This window comes from Seriola dumerili, unplaced genomic scaffold (genome assembly GCF_002260705.1).
Source record: "Seriola dumerili isolate Sdu_G_001 unplaced genomic scaffold, Sdu_1.0 BDQW01001001.1, whole genome shotgun sequence".
NCBI lineage: Eukaryota > Metazoa > Chordata > Actinopteri > Carangiformes > Carangidae > Seriola > Seriola dumerili.
The window spans coordinates 48,424-72,500 of NW_019175256.1; the positions used below are offsets into that span (position 1 = coordinate 48,424).

Genomic DNA, 24,077 nt, shown 5'->3' on the forward strand with positions numbered 1-24,077 from the left:
TGTGAGTGTTTGTTTGATGCTATTGTTGTCAATAACACCATTATTACACCTGTGTATATTACTGTTACACCCCCCCCCCACCCCACCCCAATTCAGGAACAGATGTTATTGACTGCATTAAATCAAAGCCACAGGATCAGAGACTACATGTTTATACACAGTGTGAAGCCCCGCCCACTCCAGCCCATCAGCCAATCAACAGACACAGACTCTTGGGTCCGTGTATAAATCTTTATTGTTTTCAGATGATCATTGACACATACACTCAGCTCCTCATATCATAAACTCTACAGGTTCTCAGGCAGACTAGAACAACAATAATCAATCATCAATATTCAATAATCTGAAGGTAGACCACAGTCTGCTCATAGAAAAACTCATAACAATCAAATCAATTCACAGACAGAAAAACAGAAAAACATTCAGCTGATCATCAGTCTGCAGCAGGACTCCCTGAGGTCGAGCAACTATCAGGTACACAGAAGGTGGGGGTGGGGTGGGGGGGTGGAAAATGTACAAGTAATCATTAACACTGATTACACAGATTACTTGTACCTTAATTACATACATTATATATTATTAATTATATAGAGAAATATATTATGTATTTATGTTATATATGTTATTTCATTATACATAAATACATTATATATTTTACATTATTTATATATTATTATTACATATAAATGTTACAGGTCTGCTTGGATCTGGATCTGAAGGAACCAGATCAAACCAGAACTGATCCAGAACTAAACCAGAACCTGCCCACTCACGTTCTAGCTGGAGATCCAGAGCAAGACTGACCCATGGATCCAGACCTGAGAACACAGGAGTCCACAATGTGAGACAGTTTAACACTGAACTACCACTGGACACCTGGACTCTGAGACAACAACCACCTGTGACCAGTGCAGAGCTGGAAGGTGTCGTCAGCGGACTTTTCCCTGATCTGTGACTGAAGGCAGATCCTGATCTAAAGTCTTTAGCTGGAGTCACTGCAGGTTCCTGATCAATCCCAGGTATCAGTTCTCCATCAACAGACGTGTCACATGACCACAGCTGATCATACATTTATTCTCATTATCAAAAGCAATTTCATTAAAACAGGACCTTTATTATGAAAGTCCCCACTCAGGGATCAAAGCAAGACTTTTACTGTGAAAAAGAGAAAAGACCATTCAGTCAGTTTTGGACAGGACACATCTGATATCACCCACCTGCTCCGGCCTCGAGAACCCGACCTGGACCTGGACTTGGACCTGCACCGGGTCCTTGATCTGGTCCTGGAGGAGAACATTAACCAAGCCAGAGACATCTAAATGTTAAAGCTGGTTTACAGCTTCCTGTTGACAGTGATGACATCATCAGTCTGACAGAGTCTGACCTGGACCTCCTAGGTGTGGCAGATCCGGATCTTCTGGGAGAGACTGAGTGGGAGCGACGAGGACAGAAAGACCTGGACCTGGACATGATGACGTCATCAACAAGTAAAAACTATCCACACTTCGTCTTATCATCATCATTATTATTATTATTATTATTATTATTACTACATTATCATCATCATCATCATCATCTCTCATCTCTTCAGATCTGGTCCAGAGTCTGGACTCAGATCCCTGATGGATTGATCAGCACTTCACTCACCTCCTCCCTCGGCTCCTGCTGCGGGAGTAACGCCTCCCACGGGACGTGAAGCGAGACCTGGACCTGGACCCAAAGCAGACCCGGAGAGCAGCAGTGAGAGGGGACCAGAGAGAGACTGTAACCTACAGCTGCTGAAACTCATGCAGAAGTCTGAGACTCAAACACACAAACATTGGACTTAATGAGTAAAAGCATTAATGGTGATGAAATAAACCTTTTGCAGGTCGGTCCTCTTTGGACCAGGTCTAGCAGATCTAGATGATCTAGAAGATTTCTAACGATGACCGTACTGACACCAAATTGCTTGATTGAGACTTGATAGAAGCGAGGCGGGTTTGTCTAGAAGGGACCGCGGTCCAGCGGCTCGTTTCCTCGTTACATTACTGTTAATTAACAGGGCGGTGCTGGTCTGTCTCTGAGCCTCTAAACCAGATCAGTTCAGCCTCAGCTCGGCAGAAAAACTTTAGTCAAGACGCCCTCATGAAATCTTTTAGGATCTGAATCAAACGATGAAACCTGAAAGGTTTTGACCAGTTTCAGTTAAACAGCAGTTAGAGTCACACAGATCAACAACAGTTTGTAGACCTGGACCCACCAGGAACCAGGTCTGCCCAGAGACCAGGAGGAGGGTGGAGTTTATCTCCAGTCAGAAGTCAAATTAAAAACTTGGTTTGTTGTCGCGCAACAATAATTTTAACCAGTCGTTCCCAACCTGAGGGTCAGGTCCTCACAAAGGTCAGGTCCCCACAACATAAAACTAAGGGTCAGTTTTCAGCTCCTCGACCTGTTCAACATGACTACACCCTAACATGACTACACCCTAACCTGTTTAACATGACTACACCCTAACATGACTACACCCTAACATGTTTAACATGACTACACCCTAACATGACTACACCCTAACCTGTCTAACATGACTACACCCTAAAATGACTACACCCTAACATGTTTAACATGACTACACCCTAACATGACTACACCCTAACATGTTTAACATGACTACACCCTAACATGACTACCCCCTAACCTGTTCAACATGACTACACCCTAACATGACTACACCCTAACCTGTTTAACATGACTACACCCTAACCTGTTTAACATGACTACACCCTAACATGACTACACCCTAACATGTTTAACATGACTACACCCTAACATGACTACACCCTAACCTGTTTAACATGACTACACCCTAACCTGTTTAACATGACTACACCCTAACCTGTTTAACATGACTACATCCTAACATGACTACACCCTAACATGTTTAACATGACTACACCCTAACATGACTACACCCTAACATGTTTAACATGACTACACCCTAACCTGTTTAACATGACTACATCCTAACATGACTACACCCTAACCTGTTTAACATGACTACACCCTAACATGACTACACCCTAACCTGTTTAACATGACTACACCCTAACATGACTACACCCTAACCTGTTTAACATGACTACACCCTAACATGACTACACCCTAACATGTTTAACATGACTACAGCCTAACATGACTACACCCTAACATGTTTAACATGACTACACCCTAACCTGTTCAACATGACTACACCCTAACATGACTACACCCTAACCTGTTTAACATGACTACACCCTAACATGACTACACCCTAACATGACTACACCCTAACCTGTTTAACATGACTACACCCTAACATGACTACACCCTAACCTGTTTAACATGACTACACCCTAACATGACTACACCCTAACCTGTTTAACATGACTACACCCTAACATGACTACACCCTAACCTGTTTAACATGACTACACCCTAACCTGTTTAACATGACTACACCCTAACTATTAACAACAGAGAAACTGACACTGAGTCAGTAACTGTGACTTTTCTTCTTCTGAGTTTCTCTGTCGCCAGACCACATCAGATATGAGGGATCTGTTTCCATGGTGAATCTTTATTTACCTGTTGCCTGAAAAGAAAACTCTTGAGTTTCCAGAGTTCAGGGTCAGTCAGACTTTGTTAAACCTATCTGTGGAGCAGATCCTGGATCATGTGACTTGAATCAGGAGGAGCTGTGTGTGATCTCAAATAACATCCTTCAGCTACAGTGACGTAATGAGTTGAGATAAACCCCGTCCAGCTCGGACACTGTGCTTTAAATCAAACCCTCCTGTTGGACTCAGGTCTGACAGCTGCAGAAAATATTTCTGTAATATCCGAGATAAAAACATGAGAACATCAGCTGAGCCGCAGTCAGCTGACAAACAGACTACAAAAGAATCAATATTTAATTTCAAACTAAAGTTAGAATTCTAGTTAGAAGTCTGTTAACTCCACCCCAATAGTTCCTGACCAATCAGAAATAATCAATAATAAGAAATGAATCAGGTCCCTGGATCATCTGTCTCAGCTTGGTGTGCAACAGTGTTAGATTGTATTTGTGGTGGTGGGGGTGGGGGGTGGATTACATGTTGTGATTTGCCAGTTAGCCCCATCCAGACATGTGGATGCTCTCATGCACACCCCGACTGTCTCCACTTGTCTGTTAGTTAAGGAAGGTTAAGTTATTTAGGATAAACAAAGGGTCAATAAATACACTTCAGGTGTGTATGTATACATACACATACATATATATACATACAGTGCTGCTTGAAAGTATGTGAACCCCTTGAGCAGTTCAGATGTTTCTGTTGTTTACCATGATTTTCTTATTTTATCATCACCAGTTTTTATGTATGAAATGTCAGATATATGTTTCATCAATTGCTTGTACTTTTTTAGTGGAACTTGTTTAAGTAGCCCAAAAACTACATGAAACATGGAATTAGTGCATGTGCAAAAGTAAGTGAATCCCCAGCTGCATTGGTTAAGTCAAGCAGGTAACAGACTCAGGTGAAATACATTTGAGTGCTTAATTAATCATTTCAGTAGACCAATGAAATGAGACATCCTTGGGAAAGGGATTGGCCTGCACTAATTAAAAGAGAGAGGAAACCAACCAAACCAACTTGGTCCCATACACATCAACAATGCCAAGAGGAAAGGAGATATCCGAGGACATGAAGAAGAGGGTAGTGACAGCCCATCAGTCTGGGGAGGGATATAAGACCATCTCCAAAAGATTCCAGCTCAATCCATCGACTGTAAGACAAATAATTTACAAATGGAGGGCCTTCAACATGACAGCAACTCTGCCTAGAAGTGGGCGCCCATCAAAACTATCACCCAGAGCCACCAGAAAAATAATAAATCAGGTAAAGGCCAACCCACACATCACCTCTACAGAGTTGCAGACCTCTCTGGTAGCATCTGGGACAAATGTGCATGCGTCTACGATCAGACGAAAATTGAATAGCCATGGCATTCATGGGAGGGTTGCTAGAAGGAAGCCTCTGCTCTCAAAAAAGAACAAAGCTGCCCGTTTCAACTTTGCCAAAGAGCACTTAGACAAACCAGAGGCCTTCTGGGAGTCCATTCTCTGGACAGATGAATCTAAAGTAGAGTTATTTGGTCACAATCAAAACCGCCATGTTTGGAGAAAAGCCAACACTGCAAATGAAGAAAAGAACCTCCTCCCTACAGTGAAGCATGGTGGTGGAAATGTGAAGATCTGGGGCTGCTTCTCTGCTTCTGGAACTGGGCGACTCCATATTATCCAGGGAACCATGAATTCTCAGGCATATCAACAAATTCTTGACCAGAATCTCCTGCCATCAGTCAAACAGTTGAAGCTGGGACGAAAATGGATTATGCAACAAGACAATGACCCGAAGCATTCCAGCAAAACTACAAAGGAATGGCTTCAGAGAAAGAGGATTCGTACTCTGGATTGGCCCAGTCAAAGTCCAGATCTAAATCCTATTGAAATGTTGTGGCGAGACCTGAAGAAGATGGTACATGCCAGATGTCCTTCCAACCTCTCTCAACTGGCTGAGTTCTGCAAGGAGGAGTGGGCAAAAATCCCCATGAGCAGATGCGAGAGACTGGTTAGAGGTTACAGAAGACGTTTGGTTGAAGTAATGGCTGCAAAAGGAGGAGCCACAAGCTACTAATGGAAGGGTTCACATACTTTTGCACATGTTACATTTTCAGTGTTTGTGAAATAAACCACATTTGTTGAACTACATAATGGAAAAATATCTCTTTTTGTGTGTGTGTCCAGTATTTGGAAAGTGTGCTTTACAAATTAGGATTTGGATGTCTGTTAAATAAGGTTCTTTTAATGTTTTTTACAAAAACAGTGACCATGTCTGGAAGGTTCACATACTTTCAAGCAGCACTGTATACATACACAGACACACACACACACATATATATATATATATATATATATATACATACAAGCATATACATATATACAGTGTGTACAGCTCAGGTAACTGTGTCCGTGTGGAACCAGCAGTACATACCCATTGGTTCAGTTTAACATTAAACTTGTGTCTGTGTGTTTCAGTGACTGAGGCTCAGCTGCTCAGGAAACTGGATTCAAACAGCAGATTATATTGTCAAGTGTCAGCAGGTGTGGTGGTCACCATGGTTACCTGCTCCTCCGGCGGCTGTAGCGGTGACAGTCGTAGGCATAGTGACCTTTCTCTCCACACTCATAACACTTATCGTTGGGGTCAAATGGTCGACGTGTCAAAGGTCGGTCGTACCGAGAGCGACGAGGTGTCCCGGTGGAGAGTTCGACCCGGACCCGACTCCCACAAACCACCCTGAAATAAATCACTGTCAGACAAGATGTATAGATGTATATATGTATATATCGTTATCATGTCCTTATCTTGATATAAACATGTGTTAATATTAATATGGCCAAAGGAAACAATACGAACAATATCAAATGTTCTGTGCACAAACGACCCATAATGAATCACACTGTAAGGACTGAGGTTACACTGGGCATCTCTCCATTCACAAGAATCTAAAATCTTATCAATTCCCTAGTTGTGCTGGTGATTTTGATGTAAAGTACTGACTTTCCGTCTAACCCTCGCACAGCATCGTCAGCGTCTCGAGGGTCTTCAAACTCCACAAAGGCGAAGCCCGGAGGGTTCCTGGCGATCCAGACGGTCCTGAGGGGCCCGTAGTACCCAAAGGCCCGCTCCAGCTCACCTTTCCCCGCCCCCATCCCCAGGTTCCCCACATACACCTTTGTTTCTGTACAGGACACACACAACGACAAGTTAAGGCTCAAGGGTCAGGACAGATGGGAAACACACAGATAATACACTAGACAAACATGTACAATGTGAACAGCCAATCAGAAGACTGCTCCGCTCATATGTAAATATAGTGAAACATGAATAAATTAAAGTAATTATACTGTGTCTGACTCTCATCTAAATCAAACTCCATTCAAAATCTTGCTGATGTTAAAGCCTGTTGGCTTCAAGTAATCAACCCATAGTAGCCATAGTAACAACTTAATACTTGTCATCTTCTTCTTACACATTCTGCATATAAATGATCCTCCACGTGATTTTAAAATAAGATATAAATATATTATTCTACAGTAAAATGTAGTAAATGTAAATCCAGATCTGAGAAGATTTCACTCAGAACCAGGACTGTGGACTTGATCATGATGATCACCTGTTCAGGTCCAGAACAGGAGGATAACCTGTTAACGTGTTCATGTGGACACGTGACTCTGACCTTTAATCAGTTTCACTGTAAAAGAAACTGCACAGAATACTACAATACTGCATTCAACAGTATGTGAAGTACACTCAGGAAAAGTAAAGGTACTCGCTGCAGTCAAACGTCCCTGTGACTCCCCGTAGACTGAGGCATTATCTGTAATACTGGTAATAATATCAATATTTATGTTTTTAATAATCTTGTCAGTTACTAAATATTAAAGCCTAAATCCCGCTCTTCCCGCTAATGATGCCAACTGCTGCTAACCGGACACACCGGATATTATCCCGTACCGGACAAGAAGAGCTCCGGTACCGACACAAGAGAACACAGGGCGGGTTACCTCCTCCGTACCGACCGTGTCTGGACATGTTCACGGCGGCTCCGCAGCCCCGCAGAGTCCGCTCTCTATGCGGGGTCGATGCGAGACAGTTTAGTTGCTAGCTGCGCTTTATTGACTGCGGAGGACGTCAAATCTGCGACGACAATACAAAAACACAAACTACTTCCTGTCAGAATTTCAAAATTGAAGCTTTGTTGCTGTGGTGTTATTATTTTTTGGACGATAAAAAACGTAGTAATGTCCTTTGATATGTTGTGGCTGTTTGTCATTTATTTGTTCGCATTTATATTTACTGTGTAATCTATTAATTGTTTATTGTTGTTGTGTTTTACCGGTTCACTGTATTTCTCTGTCTTATGTGTTTCTTGGTAACTTGACCGTTTGTTTCTTCTTTTGCTGCTGAGATTTGAGTTAGAATGAATGTGTATGCCTGTAGATTTATTCGTTTTATTTTTAGGGTCTTTATGCATTTAGTATTTATTTAAATGTAAATTTCATTACATTTATTATTCGAATTAGATATCGTTGTGAGGATTTTGTTTGACCCCACCCCCACGGCCCCGCTCCAGAAGGGGGCAGCAGCGGCTCTACTTGGACAATAAAGCGGAGGTGGAACCCTGTGTCGGTTTGGTGTTTCCTCCGGAGGCTTTCGAGGCTCGTGAAGCAGCAAAGGACCGTGTCTCCTAAAGTGTATTGATTATTGTTTTCATATTGATAACTGAGGGCCGTCATGCAGTGCGGCTGGTCTCTGTTAGGTCCGCTGCATTGGATCCGTTACGTCAACAAACAGGTAAAGGTGATGGCGGGAAAAGATGAAGAGCACCGTGGCTGGCTGCTCACCGTGGACCCGGTGTCCGCCAGGTAATCGATAACTCTCACACCCTCAGACAACACAGGTAACACTCACACAGGTGAGTCAGGTTCACCTGTGTCACATCTCTTCACTGTACTCATCCCCAAACTGATTTATAATCCATAAATTATCCATAATCAAGAAACTGTAGTATCTCAACAATGAAGGATAGCTTTTATTCTGAAGGGACTTCATGCTGCGTAACTTTATTTTGATAAGACAGCTGAGTCTTTGCAGTATGTGAGAACTGAACCTGCTTGATTTAAGTCTATAGGCAGATCCATATCAGTCCTGGATCCCTCTCAGAGCTCAGCAGGGTTCAGCACGAGCTCTAAAGTCCCTGTTCTGAAGGATTTCATTGAATCCTCAAAGACCTGTCAGCCCTGATCTTGAATCCCAAGTGTAACATGACTCCGATCCAGGACTGATCTGGATCTGGTCTGCCCCTTTCTGACTCTGTGGTCCTGTCCCCTCTGCAGTATGGTCCTGGTGGACTTCAGGGAGGACGGGGGGACGTCTGTGCAGGTGGTGATGGGTCACGCTGTAGAGGACGTGCAGGTCCTGCAGGAGGCCGATGAGGAGACCTCAGACCGTCTCCGGACCTCCTTCCTCCCCCCGAGGACCTGCAGCCTGAACCCAGAGGAGCTGAGAAGGAAGGGGGGGGGGGTCCGGAGCTGGCTTGAGAAGAACCGGGTCCCTGTGGAGGAGGAAGGGGACGAGCTGAGGGTGGCGGGGGTCCTGACCATCAGGGCCCCATATGGACCTGAAGACTGCTACAGCTCCAACCAGATCATCCTGGACCGCATTCAGAAACTGATCCAGTTAAAACCAGATCACCCTGGACTATATCCAGAGACTGATCCAGAATCTGATCCAGTTAAAACCAGATCAGCTGACAGGTATTGATCCTCGGACAGATGAAATGAACAGAATAAAAATAAAAGTGAAGACAGACAAAACTACAGATTCAGATCCAGATGAATATTCTGGGATTCTGACGGACCAGGATCAGACATGGAGCAAAGACCGAGACACTGACGTCACGGGGAGTCCACTTCCTGTCGATCCTCAGTTTGTTCAGAGGCTGTAAAACTGAAAATCCTTTTATCTCTCACCTCCTGTTTCACTGATATTTACAAAATAAAAGTCTAATTTGCTGAATAACGTTTATTTTTTCATGTCGTCACTCAATGTGGCCAGGTTTCTTTTCAGTTAATTTGGTTTCATAGAAGAGATTTAAAATCAATCCAACCTCAGTTACTATGGAAACTGGAGTGAAGCAGACTTGGTAGACCTTCAGTAGATCAAATAAAGACAGTGGTGCGTGTTGTGTCGTCCGTCCAGCTCAGTGGTAGAAACACGTTTATTCCCTTGTTTTAAAGAACCAATCATCACGTTTGTTACATTATCAACAATCAGAGACAAACAGGTCCACCAGAACCATTACAGTACCTCCGTGGTTCTGGTCCAGTACCTGAAGGCTCCAGACACATCAACACTTCCACCTCAGTCAATGGAGTAATACATTATCCACAAGTCTCTGTTCAACATGAGGAGATCCGATGAGGACTCATCAGGACTCAGCTCACAGACGAGAAACACAAATGAAAATCTGACCACAGAAAGACGAATTTTCTCTAGACGTTCTGCTGGAGGCCACAGTCAGTTTTTCAGAATAAGGGCACATGATCTGTATTTTATTTTGTCAGTCTAGATCGGATCAGAGTGTCCTGATTGGTCAATCTGATGTTTTTTTTTTAAAATCCATCGTCTCTTCTGATCCAATCAGCTGTAGTGTTAGCTCCCCTTCTTAACAGGCTGTTGAACCAGCTGCTCCGCCCCCTTCAGGAAGTACAGGCTGTCCAATCACAGTGCAGGGGGGGTGTCCAGCAGGGGGGCATGGCTCAGAGACTCCCTCTTGTAGGTCTTGGGGGGGAGTTTGGGGACACCGTGTCGAGGGGGCACAGGGGGGCCTATCCATCCGGCGAGGGGCGACAGTGGAAGAGGAGCGGTGCGGGGGTGAGGGGAGGGGCATCTTCCTCGAGGCAGGGGAAGGGCTGGGGGTCATGGGAGTGGGGGGAGGAAGGGGGGGCGAGGAGGTGGTGGAGATGGAGGTGATGGAGGGTGAGGTGGAGGTTGTGGAGGGGAAGAAGGCCTGAGGCAGCAGATCACAGCGGGGGCGACCCTGAGGAGGGGGGAGGAGGTGCAGAGGAGAACTCAGGGGCTCCCGGGGGGGCAGCAAGGGGGGGCTGTCAGGGGGAGACGACGATGACAACGACGAAGAGTAACGAGGGGGGAAGAGCTTACAGGTAGGCTGACGAGGGGGGACAGCAGGGGGGCTATCCAACTTCGACATCATCTTAGGGAGGGGGGGGGCAGAGAGAGAGAGAGAGAGAGCGTCAGTGTGGAGGACAGAGATAGGAAACACAACATCTGATCAGAGACCAGTTCAACAGGGTTAGGTTGGGGTTAAAACGTAACACTGAAGAGTGTTATGAGGGGCTCCGGCACAAGGTTATTATGGATGTTAAAAAACACTTTGGGATTTTCTTTATTAAAACAATTTATAAATGGTTAAAAATATCCATAAATAAATAAAATGAAAAAATGTATAATAAAATAAAAGACTAATAAAAGAATAAAAGAAATTTAAATAAAAAGACAGGGAATGGACCTACAACACAGGGAGGCAGCGGGAGTTTTAATTATTATAAAATTCTCCTGACTGCCATTTACTCTCCCAACTGTTGGATAAAAAGGGATAAAATATGTTAAAATGACAATTTCTCCAATAAGAACAAAGTTAATAGAATATGTAAAAGAAATCAATTAATAAATAGAATTATAAATAATTTGATAGAATCTTAAAAATAAATATAAAACATAGAGATACCGCTATTAAATCATATAATCACTAGGATAAAATAAAACACGACAAGGTTAGTAATAATTAATACATGCAAAGTAAACATGCAATTAGGGTTATTCAACCTGAACAACTAGAGTCCAGGAACCAGAGGAACCGTTCTAACTCTTAACTCTTCCTGGTTCAGCCATCTGCGGTAATGTTACCAGTCAGCTAGGTTTGCTAATGCTAACGTTAGCCATAGACTACTTCCTGTCTCAGTTTACATTGCAGTGGAAAATTACATCACTGCCATCTAGTGGTTGGGGGTTTGAACCCCCCCCCCCCCCCCACAGTCTTTGGACTTTCTGTTGATGCAGCCACCAACCCCCCCAGCGAGTCTTCAGAGCTGCTCCCACAGGTAAAGGTAGATCAGAGCCGGACTCTGTAGACTCTGGTCTTGAGGATCAAGAAAGAACCAGGTCAGGTACCTTGGAGGGGGAGGACTCAGCAGGAGCCGACTCTGGTCGTCTGCGAGGAGGAACAGGAGGAGGAACAGGAGCGTCCTCTGAACCCCGACTGAAACTCACCATGGAGGAGACTGAAGACGACCCTGAGACCAGAGAGGGGACACAGACACACAGACACACACAGACACACACACACAGACACAGACACACAGACACACACAGACACACACACACAGACACAGACAGACACAGACACACACAGACACACACAGAGACAGACACACAGACACACACACAGACAGACACAGACACACACACAGACAGACACACACAGACACAGACACACAGACACACACACACAGACACACACACAGACACACACACAGACACAGACAGACACAGACAGACACAGACACACAGACACACACAGACACACACACACAGACACACACACAGACACACACACAGACACACACACAGACACAGACAGACACAGACAGACAGACACAGACACACACAGACACACACACAGACAGACACAGACACACACAGACACAGACACACACACAGACAGACACAGACACACACACAGACACACACACACACACACACAGACACACACACACACACACACACAGAGGGAGTTAGACAACTTTGATTTCATTATAACCCAGAAGCAGCTGTTGACACACACACACAGGAAACACTGATGACAACAACCTGCAGTCAGACACAACAACCAGATGAAATACACACTAAGTGTCCACCTGTCCAGTACACCTGTCAGGTGCACCCGTCTGGTACACCTGTCAGGTACACTTGTCCATTGTCTGGTCCGGTCCACCTGTTGTGTTGAATCACCTCAGTGCTGCTGTGGACTGTTATATTCAGGTGTTCCTAATATTCTGACTCCTCAGGTGTGTGATGAACAGCTGCAGTACAGGTGTTGGACAAGACTGCATCAGACTGTACAGATGCACCTGATAGGACAGGGTCATCCTGCCGGCAGCCGATTGGTTCAAAGACTCAGGTGTCACAGACCACTTTATCACACAGTGAGTTGTCAGCTGATGGTGTCAATGGAGACAAACTGTTACTATGGAAATGACAAGGCAGGATGTGATACACTAACAGGTGAATGTTAGGACAGGTGAGTACGATGGTGTGGGATGCACCGATCAGATCTGTCTAATCAATAATCAGCTCTGATACTGATTAAATTGATCAGGAATCAAGATGTCATTGATCCACAGCAACTGTGACCTCATGTTACAGAAACATGGCAACAGTTGATTCATCACACGGATCACACAGGTGAGTCTTGGTGGATGTGAGAGATGTAGCAGATGTCAGAGTCAGGAGGATCATACTAACGTGGTCCGTGAGGCAGAGAAACCACAGCAAAGATACTTTCGCAGGCTGAGGAGTAAAGAGGAGAAACACTGTGAGGAGGAGGAGAAACACTGAGGAGGAGAAACACTGAGGAGGAGAAACACTGAGAGGAGGAGAAATACTGAGGAGGAGAAACACTGAGAGGAGGAGAAATACTGAGGAGGAGGAACACTGAGGAGGAGGAGAAACACTGAGGAGGAGAAACACAGAGGAGGAGAAACACTGAGGAGAAGAAACACTGAGAGGAGGAGAAATACTGAGGAGGAGAAACACTGAGAGGAGGAGAAACACTGAGGAGGAGGAACACTGAGGAGGAGAAGAAACACTGGGAGGAGGAGAAATACTGAGGAGGAGAAACACTGAGAGGAGGAGAAACACTGAGGAGGAGAAATACTGAGGAGGAGAAACACTGAGAGGAGGAGAAATACTGAGGAGGAGGAACACTGAGGAGGAGGAGAAACACTGAGGAGGAGAAACAAAGAGGAGGAGAAACACTGAGGAGAAGAAACACTGAGAGGAGGAGAAATACTGAGGAGGAGAAGAAACACTGGGAGGAGGAGAAATACTGAGGAGGAGAAACACTGAGGAGAGGAGAAACACTGAGGAGGAGGAGAAACACTGAGGAGGAGGAACACTGAGGAGGAGGAGAAACACCGAGAGGAGGAGAAACACTGAGGAGGAGGAGAAACACTGAGGAGGAGGAACACTGAGGAGAAGACACACTGAGAGGAGGAGAAATACTGAGGAGGAGAAACACTGAGAGGAGGAGAAACACTGAGGAGGAGGAGAAACACTGAGGAGGAGGAACACTGAGGAGGAGAAGAAACACTGGGAGGAGGAGAAACACTGAGGAGGAGGAGAAACACTGAGAGGAGGAGAAATACTGAGGAGGAGGAGAAACACTGAGAGGAGGAGAAATACTGAGGAGGAGGAGAAACACTGAGAGGAGGAGAAATACTGAGGAGGAGAAATACTGAGGGGGAGGAACACTGAGGAGGAGGAACACAGAGGACAAACACTGAGCGGAGGAGAAACACTGAGAGGAGGAGGAGAAACACTGTGAGGAGGAGGAGAGACACTGAGGAGGAGAAACACTGAGAGGAGGAGAAACACTGAGGAGGAGGAGAAACACTGAGAGGAGGAGGAGAAATACTGAGGAGGAGAAATACTGAGGAGGAGGAACACTGAGAGGAGGAGAAATACAGAGGAGGCGAAATACTGAGGAGGAGGAACACTGAGGAGGAGGAACACTGAGAGGAGGAGAAATACAGAGGAGGCGAAATACTGAGGAGGAGGAACACTGAGAGGAGGAGAAATACAGAGGAGGCGAAATACTGAGGAGGAGGAACACTGAGAGGAGGAGAAATACAGAGGAGGCGAAATACTGAGGAGGAGGAACACTGAGAGGAGGAGAAATACAGAGGAGGCGAAATACTGAGGAGGAGGAACACTGAGAGGAGGAGAAATACAGAGGAGGCGAAATACTGAGGAGGAGGAACACTGAGAGGAGGAGAAATACAGAGGAGGCGAAATACTGAGGAGGAGGAACACTGAGAGGAGGAGAAATACAGAGGAGGCGAAATACTGAGGAGGAGGAACACTGAGAGGAGGAGAAATACAGAGGAGGCGAAATACTGAGGAGGAGGAACACTGAGAGGAGGAGAAATACAGAGGAGGCGAAATACTGAGGAGGAGGAACACTGAGAGGAGGAGAAATACAGAGGAGGCGAAATACTGAGGAGGAGGAACACTGAGAGGAGGAGAAATACAGAGGAGGCGAAATACTGAGGAGGAGGAACACTGAGAGGAGGAGAAATACAGAGGAGGCGAAATACTGAGGAGGAGGAACACTGAGAGGAGGAGAAATACAGAGGAGGCGAAATACTGAGGAGGAGGAACACTGAGAGGAGGAGAAATACAGAGGAGGCGAAATACTGAGGAGGAGGAACACTGAGAGGAGGAGAAATACAGAGGAGGCGAAATACTGAGGAGGAGGAACACTGAGAGGAGGAGAAATACAGAGGAGGCGAAATACTGAGGAGGAGGAACACTGAGAGGAGGAGAAATACAGAGGAGGCGAAATACTGAGGAGGAGGAACACTGAGAGGAGGAGAAATACAGAGGAGGCGAAATACTGAGGAGGAGGAACACTGAGAGGAGGAGAAATACAGAGGAGGCGAAATACTGAGGAGGAGGAACACTGAGAGGAGGAGAAATACAGAGGAGGCGAAATACTGAGGAGGAGGAACACTGAGAGGAGGAGAAATACAGAGGAGGCGAAATACTGAGGAGGAGGAACACTGAGAGGAGGAGAAATACAGAGGAGGCGAAATACTGAGGAGGAGGAACACTGAGAGGAGGAGAAATACAGAGGAGGCGAAATACTGAGGAGGAGGAACACTGAGAGGAGGAGAAATACAGAGGAGGCGAAATACTGAGGAGGAGGAACACTGAGAGGAGGAGAAATACAGAGGAGGCGAAATACTGAGGAGGAGGAACACTGAGAGGAGGAGAAATACAGAGGAGGCGAAATACTGAGGAGGAGGAACACTGAGAGGAGGAGAAATACAGAGGAGGCGAAATACTGAGGAGGAGGAACACTGAGAGGAGGAGAAATACAGAGGAGGCGAAATACTGAGGAGGAGGAACACTGAGAGGAGGAGAAATACAGAGGAGGCGAAATACTGAGGAGGAGGAACACTGAGAGGAGGAGAAATACAGAGGAGGCGAAATACTGAGGAGGAGGAACACTGAGAGGAGGAGAAATACAGAGGAGGCGAAATACTGAGGAGGAGGAACACTGAGAGGAGGAGAAATACAGAGGAGGCGAAATACTGAGGAGGAGGAACACTGAGAGGAGGAGAAATACAGAGGAGGCGAAATACTGAGGAGGAGGAACACTGAGAGGAGGAGAAATACAGAGGAGGCGAAATACTGAGGAGGAGGAACACTGAGAGGAGGAGAAATACAGAGGAGGCGAAATACTGAGGAGGAGGAACACTGAGAGGAGGAGAAATACAGAGGAGGCGAAATACTGAGGAGGAGGAACACTGAGAGGAGGAGAAATACAGAGGAGGCGAAATACTGAGGAGGAGGAACACTGAGAGGAGGAGAAATACAGAGGAGGCGAAATACTGAGGAGGAGGAACACTGAGAGGAGGAGAAACACTGAGGAGGAGGAGAAACACTGAGGAGGAGGAGAAGAAACACTGAGGAGGAAGAGAAATACTGAGAGGAGGAGAAACACTGAGAGGAGCAGAAATACTGAGGAGGAGAAATACAGAGAGGAGGAAGAGAAACACAGGAGGAGAAATACTGAGAGGAGGAGAAATACTGAGAGGAGGAGAAACACTGAGGAGGAGAAATACTGAGAGGAGGAGAAACACTGAGGAGGAGAAATACTGAGAGGAGGAAGAGAAAGACAGGAGGAGAAATACTGAGAGGAGGAGAAATACTGAGAGGAGGAGAAATACAGAGGAGGAGAAATACTGAGAGGAGAAGAAATACTAAGGAGGAGAAATACTGAAAGAAGGAGGAGAAACACTGAGAGGAGGAGAAACACAGTGAGGAGGAGAAATACTGAGAGGAGGAGAAATACAGAGGAGGAGAAACACTGAGAGGAGGAGAAATACTGAGAGGAGGAGGAGAAACACTGTGAGGAGGAGAAACACTGAGAGGAGGAGAAACACTGAGGAGGAGAAATACTGAGAGGAGGAGAAACACAGAGGAGGAGAAATACTGAGAGGAGGAGGAACACAGAGGAGGAGAAACAGAGGAGGAGAAACACAGAGGAGGAGAAACAGAGGAGGAGAAACAGAGGAGGAGAAACACAGAGGAGGAGAAACACAGAGGAGGAGAAACACTGAGAGGAGGAGAAACTGAGAGGAGGAGAAACACTGAGAGGAGGAGAAACACAGAGGAGGAGAAACACAGAGGAGAAACACTGAGAGGAGGAGAAACACTGAGAGGAGGAGAAACACTGAGAGGAGGAGAAACACAGAGGAGGAGAAACAGAGGAGGAGAAACACTGAGAGGAGGAGAAACACTGAGGAGGAGAAGAAACACAGAGGAGGAGGAGGAGACACGGTGAGGAGGAGAAATACTGAGAGGAGGAGAAATACTGAGAGGAGGAGACACAGTGAGGAGGAGAAATACTGAGAGGAGGAGAAATACAGAGGAGGAGAAACACTGAGAGGAGGAGAAATACTAAGGAGGAGAAATACTGAAAGAAGGAGGAGAAACACTGAGAGGAGGAGAAACATTGTGAGGAGGAGAAACACTGAGAGGAGGAGGAGAAACACAGGAGGAGAAATACTGAGAGGAGGAGAAACACAGAGGAGGAGAAATACTGAGGAGGAGAAATACTGAAAGGAGGAGAAACACTGAGAGGAGGAGAAACACTGAGAGGAGGAGAAACACAGAGGAGGAGAAACACTGAGGAGGAGGAGAAACACAGAGGAGGAGAGACACAGAGGAGGAGAAACACAGAGAGGAGGAGAAACACAGAGGAGGAGAAACACTGAGGAGGAGGAGAAACACAGAGGAGGAGAGACACAGAGGAGGAGAAACACAGAGAGGAGGAGAAACACAGAGGAGGAGAAACACTGAGGAGGAGGAGAAACACAGAGGAGGAGAGACACAGAGGAGGAGAAACACAGAGAGGAGGAGAAACACAGAGGAGGAGAAACACTGAGGAGGAGGAGAAACACAGAGGAGGAGAGACACAGAGGAGGAGAAACACAGAGAGGAGGAGAAACACAGAGGAGGAGAAACACTGAGGAGGAGGAGAAACACAGAGGAGGAGAGACACAGAGGAGGAGAAACACAGAGAGGAGGAGAAACACAGAGGAGGAGAAACACTGAGGAGGAGGAGAAACACAGAGGAGGAGAGACACAGAGGAGGAGAAACACAGAGAGGAGGAGAAACACAGAGGAGGAGAAACACTGAGGAGGAGGAGAAACACAGAGGAGGAGAGACACAGAGGAGGAGAAACACAGAGAGGAGGAGAAACACAGAGGAGGAGAAACACTGAGGAGGAGGAGAAACACAGAGGAGGAGAGACACAGAGGAGGAGAAACACAGAGAGGAGGAGAAACACAGAGGAGGAGAAACACTGAGGAGGAGGAGAAACACAGAGGAGGAGAGACACAGAGGAGGAGAAACACAGAGAGGAGGAGAAACACAGAGGAGGAGAAACACTGAGGAGGAGGAGAAACACAGAGGAGGAGAGACACAGAGGAGGAGAAACACAGAGAGGAGGAGAAACACAGAGGAGGAGAAACACTGAGGAGGAGGAGAAACACAGAGGAGGAGAGACACAGAGGAGGAGAAACACAGAGAGGAGGAGAAACACAGAGGAGGAGAAACACTGAGGAGGAGGAGAAACACAGAGGAGGAGAGACACAGAGGAGGAGAAACACAGAGAGGAGGAGAAACACAGAGGAGGAGAAACACTGAGGAGGAGGAGAAACACAGAGGAGGAGAGACACAGAGGAGGAGAAACACAGAGAGGAGGAGAAACACAGAGGAGGAGAAACACTGAGGAGGAGGAGAAACACAGAGGAGGAGAGACACAGAGGAGGAGAAACACAGAGAGGAGGAGAAACACAGAGGAGGAGAAACACTGAGGAGGAGGAGAAACACAGAGGAGGAGAGACACAGAGGAGGAGAAACACAGAGAGGAGGAGAAACACAGAGGAGGAGAAACACTGAGGAGGAGGAGAAACACAGAGGAGGAGAGACACAGAGGAGGAGAAACACAGAGAGGAGGAGAAACACAGAGGAGGAGAAACACTGAGGAGGAGGAGAAACACAGAGGAGGAGAGACACAGAGGAGGAGAAACACAGAGAGGAGGAGAAACACAGAGGAGGAGAAACACTGAGGAGGAGGAGAAACACAGAGGAGGAGAGACACAGAGGAGGAGAAACACAGAGAGGAGGAGAAACACAGAGGAGGAGAAACACTGAGGAGGAGGAGAAACACAGAGGAGGAGAGACACAGAGGAGGAGAAACACAGAGAGGAGGAGAAACACAGAGGAGGAGAAACACTGAGGAGGAGGAGAAACACAGAGGAGGAGAGACACAGATGAGGAGAAACACAGAGAGGAGGAGAAACACAGAGGAGGAGAAACACAGAGAAGGAGAAACACAGAGAGGAGGAGAAACACAGAGTTGGAGAAACACCGAGAGGAGGAGAAACACAGAAGTAGAAACACAGAGGAGGAGAAACACAGAAGAGGAGAAACAGAGTTGGAGAAACACTGAGAGGAGGAGAAACACAGAGGAGGAGAAACACAGAGGAGGAGAAACACAGAGGAGGAGAAACACAGAGAGGAGGAGAAACACACAAGAGGAGAAACACAGAGTTGGAGAAACACAGAGAGGAGGAGAAACACAGAGGAGGAGAAACACTGAGAGGAGGAGAAACACTGAGAGGAGGAGAAACACTGAGAGGAGGAGAAACACTGAGAGGAGGAGAAACACTGAGAGGAGGAGAAACACTGAGAGGAGGAGAAACACTGAGAGGAGGAGAAACACTGAGAGGAGGAGAAACACTGAGAGGAGGAGAAACACTGAGAGGAGGAGAAACACTGAGAGGAGGAGAAACACTGAGAGGAGGAGAAACACTGAGAGGAGGAGAAACACTGAGAGGAGGAGAAACACTGAGAGGAGGAGAAACACTGAGAGGAGGAGAAACACTGAGAGGAGGAGAAACACTGAGAGGAGGAGAAACACTGAGAGGAGGAGAAACACTGAGAGGAGGAGAAACACTGAGAGGAGGAGAAACACTGAGAGGAGGAGAAACACTGAGAGGAGGAGAAACACTGAGAGGAGGAGAAACACTGAGAGGAGGAGAAACACTGAGAGGAGGAGAAACACTGAGAGGAGGAGAAACACTGAGAGGAGGAGAAACACTGAGAGGAGGAGAAACACTGAGAGGAGGAGAAACACTGAGAGGAGGAGAAACACTGAGAGGAGGAGAAACACTGAGAGGAGGAGAAACACTGAGAGGAGGAGAAACACTGAGAGGAGGAGAAACACTGAGAGGAGGAGAAACACTGAGAGGAGGAGAAACACTGAGAGGAGGAGAAACACTGAGAGGAGGAGAAACACTGAGAGGAGGAGAAACACTGAGAGGAGGAGAAACATGGAGGTTAGTCTGAGCTGTTCGTGTCCAAGGAGAAATAAAATGTAGATACCTGTTAACAACAAAGACAGTGTCAGCTCTGTGATTGGTCGGTGGGCGGGGTTAGTGTCAGTGGGTGGTCTTACTGGAGTGGAAGGGGCTGCTGGGACCCTGTGGCGAGTCGAACACGCTGCCTACATCAGTGGAGCTGGAGGCGGCGGAGGCAGGAGGTGGAGTCAGAGGGGTGCGGGGGGAGTTGGGGGCAGAGACAGCCCCCCCCTCAGCTTCGGTGTCAGGGATGCGGCTGTAGCTGATCTTCCTGGGCTCGTTCTGCAGTGGTGTCGGGTGTCTCATGGTACCGGGTCTCGCCGAAGTGGGACGGATCCCCGGAGACTTGAGAGGACAGGTGTACTTCTTCACCTGGGCACAGGTGAAAAGACAAAGACGGTTTTTACTGACTGAGTTTTATGTATCGAAGTTTTTCAAACATTTTTCAGTCAGGTGTTTAAACTCAGTCTGACTCCATCTGTCAAACACCTGACAGGTGGAGTCAGACAAGGAGCTGCTTCACAGATCTGAGAGATCACTTTTCCTCACTCAGACTTTTTTTCACTATTCAGTCTGACTCAGTCGTCACCTGAGTTAGGTGACGTCACCTAAACTCCATCTCATAGAAGAGTCACACATGAAGCCGTTCCCTCAGAGAGCAGCCGGTCCTAGACCAAGTGACTCATCAAGGCTGTTAATGTGACGCTAATTAACGGTTAATAGAACACCTGTGAAGCGGAGTTATACATGTAGTTAAAAGCCCAGGCTTGGTCAGAACCAACTGTTGTGTGTGCGTATATATATATATATATATATATGTATGTATACACACACAACTTGCATGTGTATGTTGCCATGGTGATACTTACGAAGCGAGGTAATGATCGGGCGTTCCGAGGTTCAATCTCCAGAGATTTGTTGAACAGATGATCAGCGAAGTCCTTCTCTGACATGTCCTCCATTGGGTTCAGGTTCTCAAAGAACTTCTGCTTCAGAACACAGAGAACAGACGTGGTCACAAACGTGAGGTTTGATTCATTAAAGCTGTATCAGGTGATACAGTGACATCATCAGACTGACCCTGATGTCGCTCTCCACCCTCAGACAGTACGGCTGGTTCTGGTACTGCTGGATCTCTCCTGTGATTTCTGCCACTTTCCTTCTCTTGCTGAAGTTGATCAGATCTTTGCCGTGTCTGCGCAGGAAGTCGGGGTTTCCCTCCTCTGTCTTCAGGATGTTGGTCAGGTAGATTCCTGTCAGACACACAGGTTCATTATTGAGCCTCTGACCTTCATGTTTAACCCTTTACTACCAGGTGAGTGTGTTGGATCGTACCAAAGAAGGGGACACAGGGGGGGTTGATGGAGCGCAGTTTGGCTAAATATTTCTTGTAGTGATCTTCACTCAGCTCATGAGCTTCCTCCAGGATTTTTCTCTGTCGGCTTGGAATTTGCTGAAAACAAAAAACAACAAACCTCTTTATTTATGCACCTGCAGGGAAACAGCTGTTCCAGATGTTTTCTGTCTGTTTTTACCAATGTGTGAAATTATTGAGGGAATTTTCATTTTGGATCAGTTACGGTTGAACAGATGGTGATGATCGGCTGGGACAGAGTTGACAAACCTCCAACAGAGACAACAGCAGCTGAATTGTCTGTGTTGTAGTTACCTCGAAGGTGTGGTCCAGTCTATAGACAGGTGAGGAGTTCATGGCACTGACGACCTCCAGGACTCCGTTAAAGTTGTTGAGTTCCTGAAAAACCTGCAGGATCTCGATGATCCGAGAAACGACGGCCACTCGCTCCTCCAGGTTCTCAGTTTCTACGATACACCTGTTAGAGAAAACACATACCTGAGATCTGCAGGACCAGTAACAACCAGACCTCCACCTCCGTTCGCTGTCTGAGGGAGGTGAAGCAGCTGGATGATGATCTGAGGTATGTGGGGGCCGAGTCTTACTTTTCGAACCACAGGGTGAGGTTGGTGGTGTGACGGATCATCCTCAGCAGGTTGGGGGAGTGAATCTCTTTGTCCTCTTTGGTCCAGACGCTGCCAACCAGCTCAGACGGCTGCACCGCCCTGAGGAAGTCACACAGGTGAGACAGGTGTGTGACAGGTGTGTGACATGTCAGACAGGTGTGTGACAGGTGTGTGTACCTGTAGAAGTCGGACTCGAGCAGGGTGAGTTGGCGGGCGATCTCAATGGGGTGCAGTGTCATGAGGTCAAACTGCTCAGTGTTTCCTGGTTTACAGATGTGCCACTCGATTGGAGGAGGGGAGTTCTGGAAGGTGATGCTGTGACTGGGCACGCTCACCTGCACCTGCTTCTTCCTCTGGATGATCTTAGTAATCGACTCCACCCACTTCCTCATCGCCTTACCTGAAACATGTAACATCATCATCTACTTGTAACAATATAGGTGTTTGCTGAGGGGGGGCATCAACTGTGAGCAGGTGTCCAGGTGTTGGTGTGTTGTCCAGATGCAGTAATGGATTACACAGAAAGCAGCTGGCACACCTGCTGTGTGATGCTACCCCTTCTGGTCGTCTGAAGAACTGTCACTCTACCACCAGACCTGAGTGACTCCGCCCTCCTCACTGGTGTGAGGTGTCACAGGTGTGAGCTGTTCAGGTACGTACCTCTGACTGAGGCAATGAAGTCCTCCAATCGTCTGAGCAGGTGAGAGTCTCTCTCAAAGTCGTAGAAGTGATGCTCTACCCAGTGACGACGAAAACATTCAGCAACTGCTGGGGGGGGGGGGGGGGGTTAGAGAGGAGGAGGAGGATCAGTCTCATCAACATGTTTATCTGTTTCCTGGAATCATTTTGTGTAGAACTCTGAACTGTCTCTGGACCAGGTCAGGAACTCTGGGATCCAGAGAACCAGAATCTAGAACAGAGGTGTGAGGTGGTTCTCGAGACTTTGGAGTATGGTGTTCTGTGTGAGGCCAGGACATGTGGACTGAGCCTGTTGCTGACAGAGGTTCAGGGTTGAGTGACCCCTCCCCCAGGGGAGGTTTCCTACCTGAGCTGGACCGGTTGAACAAACTCTTTGCGAAAGCGTTTGAGTTCAGCGCTGAGTGGCTGCTCCCCCCCCTCCATCTGGTCCGCCTCGCTGGGTCTCGGTTCTGGGATCTCGAACCTGGACACAGGGAGACCTCAGATCAGCACAGTGTTCTCAGGTCTGAGTCATGTTCGTAACAGAGGAAGGAAGTGTCCAGGTGTGTTTACACCTTCTTCCACAGAACTGTGTCACATACTGTGTCTTTTATGAAACCACAAATTCATACTTTCATCTCCATGTATTGTTTGTTCTTATGCTTCAGAGAGGAAGAGGAAGAGGAGGAGAGGAAGAGGAGAGGAAGAGGAGGAGAGGAAGAGGAGAGGAAGAGGAGAGGAGAGGAAGAGGAGAGGAAGAGGAGAGGAAGAGGAGAGGAAGAGGAGAGGAAGAGGAGAGGAAGAGGAGGAGAGGAAGGAGAGGAGAGGAAGAGGAGAGGAAGAGGAGAGGAAGAGGAGAGGAAGAGGAGAGGAAGAGGAGAGCTTCATCACTGGCAGGAATCCTCCATTAAAGAATCTGTGTTCAGGTCAAATGAAGATCTGACAGTGATTAGATTTTATTTAGTGATAAACTGTGAATTCTGCAGAAGCTTTGGTTTAAAACCAGAGAGACACATGGAAAGACTCAAACAGGAAAACTATTCCACTGATCTATAT

At 46.8% G+C, this 24,077-nt stretch overlaps 3 protein-coding genes across 3 annotated transcripts in view; 1 reads left to right on the forward strand and 2 right to left on the reverse strand.

Annotated features, from left to right (window-relative positions):
• Positions 1 to 230: 230 nt before the first annotated feature.
• Positions 231 to 7,821, reverse strand: srsf7 (serine and arginine rich splicing factor 7). The gene is made up of 8 exons (XM_022766744.1): positions 7,628 to 7,821; positions 6,621 to 6,801; positions 6,183 to 6,356; positions 1,648 to 1,710; positions 1,385 to 1,462; positions 1,218 to 1,283; positions 774 to 818; positions 231 to 467 (listed from the first exon to the last, which is right to left on the reverse strand). Exons 1-8 carry the CDS (start codon positions 7,653 to 7,655, stop codon positions 434 to 436), a joined length of 669 nt encoding a protein of 222 aa, XP_022622465.1. The 5' UTR covers positions 7,656 to 7,821; the 3' UTR covers positions 231 to 433.
• Positions 7,822 to 8,257: 436 nt separating this feature from the next.
• On the forward strand, positions 8,258 to 9,638 carry gemin6 (gem nuclear organelle associated protein 6). The gene is made up of 2 exons (XM_022766745.1): positions 8,258 to 8,488; positions 8,960 to 9,638. Exons 1-2 carry the CDS (start codon positions 8,358 to 8,360, stop codon positions 9,384 to 9,386), a joined length of 558 nt encoding a protein of 185 aa, XP_022622466.1. The 5' UTR covers positions 8,258 to 8,357; the 3' UTR covers positions 9,387 to 9,638.
• A 181-nt stretch (positions 9,639 to 9,819) lies between these two features.
• sos1 (SOS Ras/Rac guanine nucleotide exchange factor 1) overlaps positions 9,820 to 24,077 on the reverse strand; it is a 33,515-nt gene continuing 19,257 nt past the window's right edge. Inside the window, 14 exon segments of the mRNA XM_022766725.1 lie at positions 9,820 to 10,454; positions 10,456 to 10,839; positions 11,817 to 11,938; positions 13,170 to 13,214; positions 20,462 to 20,735; positions 21,233 to 21,349; positions 21,444 to 21,616; positions 21,699 to 21,816; positions 22,033 to 22,195; positions 22,323 to 22,442; positions 22,521 to 22,743; positions 23,004 to 23,108; positions 23,231 to 23,253; positions 23,389 to 23,505. Of these exon segments, the coding sequence (XP_022622446.1) occupies positions 10,347 to 10,454; positions 10,456 to 10,839; positions 11,817 to 11,938; positions 13,170 to 13,214; positions 20,462 to 20,735; positions 21,233 to 21,349; positions 21,444 to 21,616; positions 21,699 to 21,816; positions 22,033 to 22,195; positions 22,323 to 22,442; positions 22,521 to 22,743; positions 23,004 to 23,108; positions 23,231 to 23,253; positions 23,389 to 23,505 (2,092 nt within the window). The 3' untranslated portion in view covers positions 9,820 to 10,346.